Below are 12,440 nucleotides of genomic sequence, written 5' to 3'. Positions count from 1 at the left end.
GGGGCAGAAATGGTCTAAATACAATTTGCCCCCCCAGGGGAGCGACCCTTGCCTGATGGGTCGCTCCCCATCTCTAAAAAAAGAAACAACAAAAAAAAAACACACAAAAAAAAAATTGCCCTGGCGCCTAGAGTGTTCTGCCCCCCCCCCGGGGGGCAGTTCGGCCTAATAATAGGCCGATCTGTCGCCCGGGGGGGCAGAAATGGCCTAAAATAAATTTGCCCCCCCAACCCCCATCCCCCCCCCGGGAGCGACCCTTGCCTACGGGGTCGTTCCCCCTGCGTGACATTGGCGCCAAAAAACAAATCCCCGGTGCCTAGTGGTTTCTGCCCCCTTGGGGGCAGATTGACCTAAAATTGGCCAATCTGCCCCCAGGGGGGCAGAAATGGTCTAAATACAATTTGCCCCCCCAGGGGAGCGACCCTTGCCTGATGGGTCGCTCCCCATCTCTAAAAAAAGAAACAACAAAAAAAAACACACAAAAAAAAAATTGCCCTGGCGCCTAGAGTGTTCTGCCCCCCCCCCCCGGGGGCAGTTCGGCCTAATAATAGGCCGATCTGTCCCCCGGGGGGGCAGAAATGGCCTAAAATAAATTTGCCCCCCCAACCCCCACCCCCCCCCCCCGGAGCGACCCTTGCCTACGGGGTCGCTCCCCCTGCGTGACATTGGCGCCAAAAAACAAATCCCCGGTGCCTAGTGGTTTCTGCCCCCTTGGGGGCAGATTGACCTAAAATTGGCCAATCTGCCCCCAGGGGGGCAGAAATGGTCTAAATACAATTTGCCCCCCCAGGGGAGCGACCCTTGCCTCATGGGTCGCTCCCCATCTCTAAAAAAAGAAACAACAAAAAAAAAAAAACACAAAAAAAAAATTGCCCTGGCGCCTAGAGTGTTCTGCCCCCCCCCCGGGGGCAGTTCGGCCTAATAATAGGCCGATCTGTCCCCCGGGGGGGGCAGAAATGGCCTAAAATAAATTTGCCCCCCCAACCCCCACCCTCCCCCGGGAGCGACCCTTGCCTACGGGGTCGCTCCCCCTGCGTGACATTGGCGCCAAAAAACAAATCCCCGGTGCCTAGTGATTTCTGCCCCCTTGGGGGCAGATTGACCTAAAATTGGCCAATCTGCCCCCAGGGGGACAGAAATGGTCTAAATACAATTTGCCCCCCCAGGGGAGCGACCCTTGCCTGATGGGTCGCTCCCCATCTCTAAAAAAAGAAACAACAACAAAAAAAAACACAACAAAAAAATTGCCCTGGCGCCTAGAGTGTTCTGCCCCCCCCCCCCGGGGGCAGTTCGGCCTAATAATAGGCCGATCTGTCCCCCGGGGGGGCAGAAATGGCCTAAAATAAATTTGCCCCCCCAACCCCCACCCCCCCCTCCGGGAGCGACCCTTGCCTACGGGGTCGCTCCCCCTGCGTGACATTGGCGCCAAAAAACAAATCCCCGGTGCCTAGTGGTTTCTGCCCCCTTGGGGCAGATTGACCTAAAATTGGCCAATCTGCCCCCAGGGGGGCAGAAATGGTCTAAATACAATTTGCCCCCCCAGGGGAGCGACCCTTGCCTGATGGGTCGCTCCCCATCTCTAAAAAAAGAAACAACAAAAAAAAAAACACAAAAAAAATTTGCCCTGGCGCCTAGAGGTTTCTTCCCCCCCTGGGGGCAGATCGGCCTAATAATAGGCCGATCTGCCCCCAGGGGGGGCAGAAAAGGCCTTCCCAAAAAATTGCCCCCCCTGGGAGCGACCCTTGCCAAAGGGGTCGCTTTGTTGCGTGATATTCGCGCGCAAAAACAAGCTCCCTGGTGTCTAATGGTTTCTGCCCCCCTTGTGGGCAGATTGGCCTTATCAAAATAGGCCAATCTGCCCCCAAGGGGGGCAGAAATGGCCTAAATATATATTGCCCCGTAGGGGAGCGACCCTTGCCTAAGGGATCGCTCCCCACCTAAAAAAATAGAATTCATCTAAAAAAAAAAAAAAAAAAAAAAAAAGGTCCCTGGTGCCTAGAGGTTTCTGCCCCCCCTGGGGGCAGATCGGCCTAATAATAGGCCAATCTGCCCCCAGGGGGGGCAGAAAAGGCCTTCCTAAAAAAATGCCCCCCTGGGAGCGACCCTTGCCCAAGGGGTCGCTCCCTTTTGCCAATTTCAAGAAAAAAAAAAAAATCCCTGGTGTCTAGTGGGGTTTCAAAAGCCGGATTGCAAGCAATCCGGCTTTTGAAACCTGTGAGAGACTTCAAAGGGAAGGAAATACATTTCCTTCCCTTTGAAGCCTCTCGGGGCCTCCCCCATGGGATTGAAAAAGAAATGCAAAAGCATTTCTTTTTCAATCGCGCTGGAAGCTCTGCTTCCAGCGCGATGGGGGAGACCCTGTGACTAATCAGCGCGCGCTCGCGCGCTGGCGTCACAGGGGGGGTTGGGGGGGTCGGGGGTGGGAGGGGAAGGGCTTCCCCTTCCATCCCTGACTTGGGGGGGTGGGGGGAACCCCACAGAGGGAGCGAGAGCGCTCCCTCTGGGCTCTGTGCACAGGACGTAATGGTTACGTCCTGGGCACAGCAGCACTGTGCCTCAGGACGTAACCATTACGTCCTGGGCACAGAAGGGGTTAATGAGATTTACCCTCCTCAGAATAGTAAGAGGGAGATTACTCCAGGACTTCCATTAACTTACAAGACTCCTTCATACTTCTCATAAAATTACTTTCTGCTATTTTTTCTATATCTTTAACTATCGTAATTCCCAAGTATTTCAACTCCTTCTTAATTGGTATACCCCCTTGTTCCAAATTTCATGTCATTACTTCTGTTTTTTCCTTGTTGACTGCATATCCTGTGAAATCCCCAAATACTGTTGTCAGTTCTTCAACGGCTGGTAGGGTTTGCTTCAAGTTTGTTGTATACACCATCAAGTCATCCACATACAAAGCAACCTTCCTACTCCAACTCCTGCATCTAAATGGTACAATGTTATTTTCCTTTCTACTCTTACAGGCCAGGGACTCTATATATAGGTTAAATAATAATTATGATAAAGGACATCCCTGTCTTGTTCCCCTCCCAATTTTAATGGGACGTGTTAAACTACCATTAACTAAAATCTTAGCCTCCGCATTTTGGTATATTGTCCGTAATACCCTTATATATCTACTACCCAAATGAAAGACTTCACACAGAGTGTTCAAATAGGACCAATTAACCCTATCAAATGCCTTCGTCCCATCAATCATTATCAATGCTAGAGGTTTTTCCTGGGAGCTAGCTAAGTCAATAAAGCCTGCCAGGCTATGTATAAACTCAAGCATTAATCTACCTTTTAGAAACCCCTTTTGATCTTCATGCATTAATTTACCTACAACTCCCCCCCGCCTATCTGTCAAACACTTTTGGAAAAATATTATAATCATAATTCAGTAGAGAGATTGGCCTATATGAAACACAATACTTGGGATTTTTCCTGGGTTCAAAATTATTTTAATGATAGCTTCCTTCCAAGAGCTGGGGAGTGTACCTATTTCTTCAAAAGTATCATTACAAAGTCTCACAAAAAAGTTTATTATACTTCCCCCAGCACTTTATAAATTTCAACCGGTAACCCTTCTGGTCTTGGGGCTTTCCCAGACTTCCCTGATTGTATACATCGCAGCACTTCTTCTTGCCCAATTAATTCATTGAGAGCTATATTTTCCTGTTCCTTCAAACACATTAACCCAAGATCTTTTAACTATATTTTAACCTTCCCTGGTGACACTTTTAAATTCTCTGTATAAAGTTCTTCAAAATAATTTCAAAAGGACTCTTGAATCTCCTCATTACTCTTACAAAGTTGTCCTGTCCTTTTATCATAGATTTTTCCTATGTTATTCCTCACCAGATTTGTCTTTGTGTTCCAGGCCAATCATTTTCCACAATTTTCCCCATACTCAAGGTGTGCTAAACTATTCACCTTGCATTTTGCTTTGACCCTTGCATCTATCACTGCTAGAAGCTCAAACCTTAAATTCTGGTGTGCCCTACATAGTTCTTCCCTTTCGCCCTCTTCATGATCTTGATCTAGAATGTCCCACTCTACTTGCTGTGTACTTTTTTACAATCAGCTGATCTCATCCTTATATACCTTCTTTTTAATATGGGCTGCAGCAATCGACCCCTCAAAAAAGCCTTAAAAGTATCCCATACCACGACTAACGAGGATGACCCTTTATTAATCCTAAAAAATTCCTCCACGTCTGCTCTTAATCCTGTTACAATATCTTCGTCTGCTAGGAGGGTTCTATCTAAGGTCCACCTACCCTGAGCTAGTCTCCCCTTTAACCTAATAATCAGATTAACTGCAGAATGATCAGATAGGTGGACCCCTACATGAGCTATATCTTCCACCCAATCTTTCAGATTCCCATCAACCAACGCATAGTCAATTCTAGATTGATGTCTGTATTTTTTATTGATGTAAGTATACTCCGGCTCTAATCCCATCCTCTCTCCCCATATATCACTCACGCCCAACTGAGACATCATCATTAATACCTGAGATTGCATCTTTTCGTTAAACTTTGATCTACTACCAGAGGATCTATCTAACTCGTGATTTAGTACTACATTAAAGTCTCCCATCCATATTATAGGGTCCGGAAATTGTATTAATTGTTTAAATAATTCCTCCAAAGGTTCAGGGTCATTCTTATTAGGCCCATAGTAACCCACCAGAGTAAATGCGAAATCAAAGGCCATTCGTTTTCCAATAATCCACCTCCCTAATTTATCTACTACTCCACCCTGAAAGGAGATTTTATGGTGATTTTTAATTATGATAGCCACCCCTTTGCTATCCCCAGCCTGAGTTGTGCTTGAAATCTGCTGTACCCATTTACATGATTTAAATAGATTGGAGCATTCTACGTTAGACAAGTGTGTTTCTTGTCAAATCAAAACATTACTTTGGGGGTCTCTTAAGTATTGCAGCAGTCTTTACTGTCTATTAACTACCCTTAGGCCGTTAATATTCCAGGACAGAAACCTCAACTCATTTCCTCTAATTATCTATATCTTCCAATCTTCCAACAAACCTCAAGCTTTCCAAAATATGCCTACTGAGGACACTTTTTTATTTTCTCCTTTTTTTATTTTGAGTTTTGTTTTCCTTTTTCCCCATGCTCCCCAACCCTGTGATTATTCCTCTATTAAAACCCCTCCCTCATCCCTTCTCTCCCTGAGGGAACCCACCCTATTTCCTTTGATTTAGGCAAAAAAACACACCTCCAGAGGTCACTCGCTAGGCCTGTGTTTACTGATTACAAAAATGTCATCCTTGTATTAAATGCTAGACATTCTTTCCTTCTCCAAGTTTTTTTATGAATTTGTCTACCTCTCTGCTGTATCTAAAGTTATGCATTTTATTATTAGCCATTACTCTCAAGGAGGCTGGGAATTTTAATTGGGCTGTTGCTCCTAACCCTTTTAGCACATATATTCTCTTCCCCAGTTCGCATTGCCTACTTAATGTCACACTAGATAAGTCTGACCTTATCTCAAACTTGGTACCCTCCACTGTCAATTTTGTTTTTCAATGCAGCTGCTAAAATACCTTCTTTAATTGTGTATGTCTGAAAACTAACCACAAATTTTCTAGGCTTATCCCTATTCGGAGGTCTCCTGAAAGGATCCCTATGCACTCTTTGAATATCTTTTGCAATAATTTATTCTGCATCTTCAATTTGCACCTCTTGTTTAATCAGGCGAACTACCAAGCCTTTCAAGTCCCCCCCTTCTACACCTTCAAGGACCTTAAAGAATCTTAAATTATTCCTCCTTTGATTATTCTCCAGAGATTCTAGTTTGGAGAGGACATTCTCCTCCCCTACTTTTAAGCTTTGGATTTCCACTTTACTTCAATCCATTGCCATCCTCAGATCTTCTACTTCTTCTTCAAGGGCAGAGGTCCTCACTGCCAGGTCATCAATTTTTTCTCCAAGGGCCTGACTTAGGCCTCCTATCGCTTTTTGATTAATGTTCGAGGTTTCAAAACCCCCCTTAACCTCCAAAGGAATAGCTCTTAGCATGTCTGTTATGGAGTGAATTGAAGGACCTTCTGCCAGTCCTCCTACCTGACTTCCTCCCTCCGGAGATAATAATCTTAAAGTATATTTGTACTTAGAGTCCAAAATTAGATCCTCCTGGTACCGACTTTGGCATTTATCCCCCCCACACCTGAAGTCCCACCATTTCATTGCCCCTGCCAGTCTCTATTCAACACTATGTTAGGTGCGTCAACCAACAAATATGCATCTTCCAGAGCTTGAAATCTGTTAGTAGTGCATACAATTTGCACAGCTTGTTTAACTTGGTTGGCCCCTGAACTTCTTCTTTCGCTCTCCCCCACCTCAACTATGTGTTCGCCCCATTGGGCCAGCTCTCTTTCCTCCATGTCTGTGGTATTAGGCAGAACTATGAAGTATGTTTTTAATGAGGGGGGAATCCGACGCTTACCAAACAACCTCTCATCTTTAAAGTCAGGAATACTTTTATCCTTGCCTCTAACGCTACGTCTAGTATAGTCCTTACTTCGGTTCTCCTGATTACTAGAAGCGCCAAAGGCAACAGTATTATGGGGAGTCTCACTCCCACCACAAAGTAGATCTCCTTTGATCCCCAAAGTCCCCGAGGGCCTTTTTTCACTTCTTAATAAATATGTTGGCCCAACTTTGTTAACTCCCACTGCTACTCCTCTCTTCTTAATAGTCAAACCTATGACACCTTGCATTACACTGTTCTTAATTTCTATATTTGAAATCTCTTCTATAACAGGCTCCAATAGCTGTACAACAACATTATCAATAAAACGTTCGTTACCTTGTCTTAATGGTGTCAGTAGCAATCTTCGCAGGGTTGGTCTTATGTGAGGCGGCAAGCGCAACACCTACCTGGCGTCCTCACAGTCACTGAAGTGACTGTTATTAAGTTTGCAGCCTGTGCTGCCTCTTCCTCTCCTCCCCCAAAGGGGAAGCCTTGCGATTACTTCCCGACCGTGTCGGACGCCGCATGCTGCCCGAATGCATGGAATGGGCACCACGCGTTCCGGCTGCTCTTGATTCTGTAGTCTCTCCAGCGCAGCTTGAGTCCGCCAAACAAACAAACAAGCGTTGGGTGTCACCTTCTCCGTCTGCTCTCCCTCTATGTTCTCTCCACCGCGGCTCCCCACGGCCCCTCGCCTCAACCAAGCAAAAATGGTAAGCAGGTAGACGTAGCTGGGATTAATTTTTGCCATGCCATGTCATCTCTAAAACCTATGAACCACACCTCACGTCAAGCCTGCGAGGACCTCCAGCAGCCTGCTTCCTAGCTGGCCGCCATGTTCTCTCGCCGCTGCTTTTATAAGGGCTCCTATTAGGTCCTACTTGTTTTCAACCACTAGTTTCAGTTGCTCAGTTCTTGAATCACTTATTTCCAGACTAGCCTACTGGGTGTACGTTTGGTTATTTTACTTATTTTCTTGTTCCCATTAATTTTTAATGCATCAATCTTTACATTTGATTTTAAAGAAATATTTTCTATTTTATGCATAAATAATAATCTGGTCTGACATTCAACAATGTTCTGTTTTTTCTAGTATTATGTTTCACTTAAATTGAACGTGGTTCCTAATGATATTATTCAGTGAATGCTTTAACATACAAACCACCTCACATATGTTTGTTGTGGAACACCTTTGTACTTGAGCCATGCTATCCAAATAAGCCAGGATTAATATTATTAACACCTGTTGCCTCTATGAAGTCTTTGTAGAGTCTTCTGCTTGGGCAGTGTGGAGGGGTTTGCCGCGACTCATAATGTAAATATAGCAAATCTCATAAATACACACTCAGTAACTCATATTTTTGTAACTAAAATTTAGCAAAAGTGCAATATAGTGCAGGCATTAAATATGCTTCTTTCATTTGGTAATTAGAGCTTTTTGATTTTTCAAGGCATGGATCACAGGACAGCTATTGTTGGAGACTAAAAAGCATTTCAATGAATATGTTGTAAAGTCTCTTTTACAGCTAGGGAACATACAAAAAGAAAAGCACGTTTTCCTTTTTCTGTGAACAATGTCATTATTGCCATGAGTTATAAACATTTACAGACCAACCTACTGGAAATCAGGACAGATAGTTTGTTTGATTTTCTTAAATTGTGAAATAATACTTATATAATAACAACATGCTAGTTGACAAATTTTAGCAAATGTCTCTATGGAGGTTACTAATATCAAGCATTTCAATCAGGTTGAGAAATTTCACGGGTTTCTTTAACAGTTGTCTTTTTGCATGCACGTGTTGCATAGCTGTAAAAGTTGCTTCACCTCTGACATATTTAGCCTCACTCTCAAATCTAAGCAAGGATTTTGAATTTCCAAACTCAGCATTTAAGGTTTATTGTACATGCATTTCTTTTCAAGGTCTTCTACCTTCTTCACATGATAAAGTAGTGCATTTGTGGTGCTATCCAAGTTTTCGTTTCTGTCACATTTCCTTTTGATGTTTTAGTATAACCTGTCTTTAGAACGGACATGCAAAGGGGGGCTGGCAGCAATAGATGCTCACCTGCTGCGAGGGTAGAATCTTTGCAGCTAACCATAGCGATATCTGACTTATTTTTACTTAATGCACATGTTCAGATTTCAAGTAGGCGAAACAGTGAATTTTCTTCAACAAGGGTTGTTGTTTCAGAGAATGTCATGCCTTTAGTATGCTTCCCAAAGGAAACCCAAATTTGGAGGCAACGCTCTGCAGAAGTAAGAAGGCAGTCGCTGAAAGGCAGCAGTTCCACTGTCTTGGGAGCAAGGAATGCCTTTTAATGCCCCATCGCATATTGAACAGCTCTAACATAATTGTACACAAGGAAGCCACCACAAAATAAAGTATAAGTAAATATCAGGACAGTATTCACCTGTGATAGCAGCGTGTCAGCCGCTGCAGAGAATCCCACTCCGAAAGAAAAACCCAGGACGGACATGACCTGGAAAGAAACATGGCTGTAATTAAATGACAGGCAAGTACTCAAACATCATAATTCACCATATGCAAATGATATCTGGGTTCAATGGCTAAGTTGTTGATTGTAGACGAAGGTCTAAGTGGATTTATCTCTTTACCAACATAAGTGTGATTCAAAGTAGAGTAACCTTCCTGTGCCCCAGTGTTCAAAACTGTATTTGAATGATAAATGTATGCTCTGGACAGTGGGAGAACACTGGACAATCCCCTCTACATGTATTATTTCCACTAAAACAGAGTTACCATTTTGAAACCACTGATTGGCATAGTTGAAATTTGCGTAAATTCACTGTAAAGTATACACAATAGTCGAATTTGCCACGTAGGCTACAGCAGGACTACATCCATCAATATGCGTGTATAAACATAGGAAATGGTCTGAAAAGAAAGCATGCCACACTTTGTCCGAGCTCTCAGTTTTGAAATGTCAACCCAACCTAATTTAATAGTTAAACTGTAAAACTGACAATAGAAATGATTTATGGAGGTATGAAAATAATTGTATTCTGTAAGGATGCCATATATATTTATATATAACACTGTGGTAGACGTCACTGTGTAGCTAGAGTTAGATGACAGTTTTCATAGAAAGAGCATTTTTGTTTCACTATTACCTGTAGCGCCTTTTGATGATTTACACAAGACTTTCCAGAAAAGAAGTCCAGCCACCTCTGCCCCTTCGCAGAAAGCTTCGGGGTGATCTGTCAAGTGGGAGGGTGAGACAAAGGCAGGGTCCTAAAGCAATAATTTCCCATAATAATTCTTGTGGAAAAGTTTTAAAGCATTTACGGAAAAAAACAAATGCATAGAATTACACCTTTGACAAAAAGTTAGAAATTAGTGTAAATCCGCCCAGCCGCTTTTGAGAAATTCGCATTAAAAAAGGTGCTTGAGGTGGTCATGAAAGGGTTAAAAAGTTAGGTATGCCTGGATGGTTCGTCCAGCGGGAGAACCTTCAGGAGTCTCTCAGTGCTGTACATTAAAAAATAGCACCCCTTGATTGGTCAATCAAGTGTTTTTTTCAGTCTCCCTTTTCAGTACAGCGGGACGGGTCCCAGGCTTGCTGGCCAACTCAGAGAGAAATGCTATGGTCACCATCACAGGGCCCGGGGACACCTTCCCCGTGACCTGAAGTTAAAACAAAAGATATTGGTAGCCAGGTAGTAATACCCTGACTCATTTTCTCTTGTGTGGAAGAGGCCTCAAAGAAATCACCCCATGGAATGAAAATTTAAATAAAATGAGTGCCACAGGTAACAATTCTCCTACTGGACCCAGTGCGGCCATCCTGTTAAGTACTTTAGTACTGCTGAGCTTCTCCCACCTAAGCTTCACTTCCAATCTCACTGCCATAGTACTGTGGGGCCGTGTAAGCTTCACTTTCAAGGCACTATAGATTTTAAGGTTGACCAGCAGTACTGTGGAAGTCATGCAGTACAGTGGGCATTCATGGTGGGATCAGTGTCAGCAAAGGGCTGACCACAAGTGTATGCAGGTGGCCAACCTATATGCAACATGGGGGATGACCGTCCACAATAAACCATAACAAATAAAAATAAAAAACTATGTAATGTAATGCAAGGTGGGTGTTCATGAGGGTTGTTGTTCGTGGGGGGATGGCAAAAGAGCTTGGTCGTTTGGTCTCTGGCTCTGTGCCAAACCCCCATTAACTTTGTACTGCTAAAGGGCATAACGTTTCGTACCTTGCAGGGCATGCAGCATTTCTGTGAAATCATCCACATATAATAAATAGAAATTGTTATTTATAGTGGTATTCCGGCCATAAGAAATGCAATGTAAATAATAATGGGACCAGCAACGTATTAAGGCTTGAATACCATTCAAATCAAAGTTAAATAACTCATCTGACACAGAATAACCAGGACGTGCGGAAATGCTTCGTATCCTACATATACTCCTGAAAGGAGCAGAAAAAGTGTAAGCCATTAAACCCTTCACAATCATGCTGCAACTTGAACCATCTATGAGGCATCTATACATCATAAATTCAACAACAAAGTACAATGTCTCAGAATGTTCCCTCAACTTATAGAAATAATTATCTGCACTTTATAAATATCCAGTTTATTTAGACATTGTTGATAGTACTACATGACAAATATTTAACATCAGCATGTACTTAGAAATCCACAGGTGAATAATGTATTGTAAGAAGGAGCTTTGATTTTTCACATGTTTTGGCAACTGCACTTTAATTTAAGCTACAACCTATTTGAGACGTACTTGTAACTCACGCTAGTAGTGTTCAGTCGTTAGCTTTTTAAAATGAAGTGCTGCTTGCACTTAAAACTTTACTGGTAACTAAAGTGTGTGCTAGCGCAGGTGTTGTAATAAAAATATTAATGAGTATTCATGTATTATGAGTAATGGATTTGTGTAGAAAATGTAATAACATAGAAAAAAATGCACACATTTGAATATATAATCACGATGAGTGGCCGCCAAAGGTCACAAAGTATACCTATTAATAGTTTATTAATATAAAATGTTGAGTATATGTTTGACTAATGTAGTAGTATGTCATATTAAGGGTTATGCATCATGTATTAGCTTTATTAATTGTAGGCCTTAATTTAGCAAAGGTCTTGGCCTAGTTGCCCGGCCTCATGTCAAACTGTATTTTTTAACGTTTAATAAAATGGCTGTTCAGAGAGTTAAACTGTGATTTTCCATTGTACTTTCTAAATTTGCTTGTAGCTAAAAGTCTTTTCTCATTAGAACCGACTGCTAGAAGATGCTGTTCTTGCTAAATGTAACATTATGAGTGTAATGTCCGTAAAGACTGATTTTCTGAGGAGAAGAACAATAGAGACACTGACTTGAGTATAAGCTGCAACAATATTGTTACCTGACGAGCCACAAGATGAGGACATTGCAAGAGAAGCCAATCAGCGACATGTGAACGGGGTAGTGGTAGAATTCATAGATTTGAAGTTTTAAGTTTATTGGACAAAGTGTGAACATGCGATTCCCTTGACCAATAGGGACTTGGGAATTCGTTTTAGGAAATTTAACTTAACAGTTATTTGTTATGCCTATTTGCTTTTTCTTTCTAGGTACCAACCACACTGTTTTGATAGAGCCATAGTTAAATGTTTTCCAAATTTGTGTTTACTAAATTGTTTTGCATGAAGCCCAGCATGCCGATGGTAATCTGGTGTTAGTTAAGGATTCTCACTAATGAATATCTGTGATAGGGAATAACATTGATGTATTTCTTTACTGAATCTAAATGTACGTGATTTCATTTGTGCAATTGTTCTTATTATTCATTTGCACTGTAACCTTAGAATGTGTAATAGTTCAAGCTTTGATTAGATTGCGTTTCTTTCGCAGGTTTGGACAGCCAGTGTTTTTTCTGTATGTTTATCATTTGATTTTGAGATTAATTTATGTGACT

General features: G+C 42.5%; 1 protein-coding gene across 2 annotated transcripts in view; it reads right to left on the bottom strand.

Moving 5' to 3' along the window:
* The window catches only part of LOC138285875 (multidrug and toxin extrusion protein 2-like), a 724,302-nt gene that overhangs the window by 419,331 nt on the left and 292,531 nt on the right, over window positions 1-12,440 (bottom strand). For both annotated transcript variants that reach the window (XM_069226367.1, XM_069226366.1), the window contains exon 3: window positions 8,913-8,981. In XM_069226367.1, coding sequence (XP_069082468.1) covers window positions 8,913-8,981 — 69 coding nt within the window. The remainder of the gene's footprint in view (window positions 1-8,912; window positions 8,982-12,440) is intronic.

The sequence above is a fragment of the Pleurodeles waltl genome, chromosome 3_1 (genome assembly GCF_031143425.1).
Source record: "Pleurodeles waltl isolate 20211129_DDA chromosome 3_1, aPleWal1.hap1.20221129, whole genome shotgun sequence".
Lineage (NCBI taxonomy): Eukaryota > Metazoa > Chordata > Amphibia > Caudata > Salamandridae > Pleurodeles > Pleurodeles waltl.
Note: the sequence above shows the minus strand (reverse complement) of the source record. Positions and strands in the feature narration are given on the sequence as shown.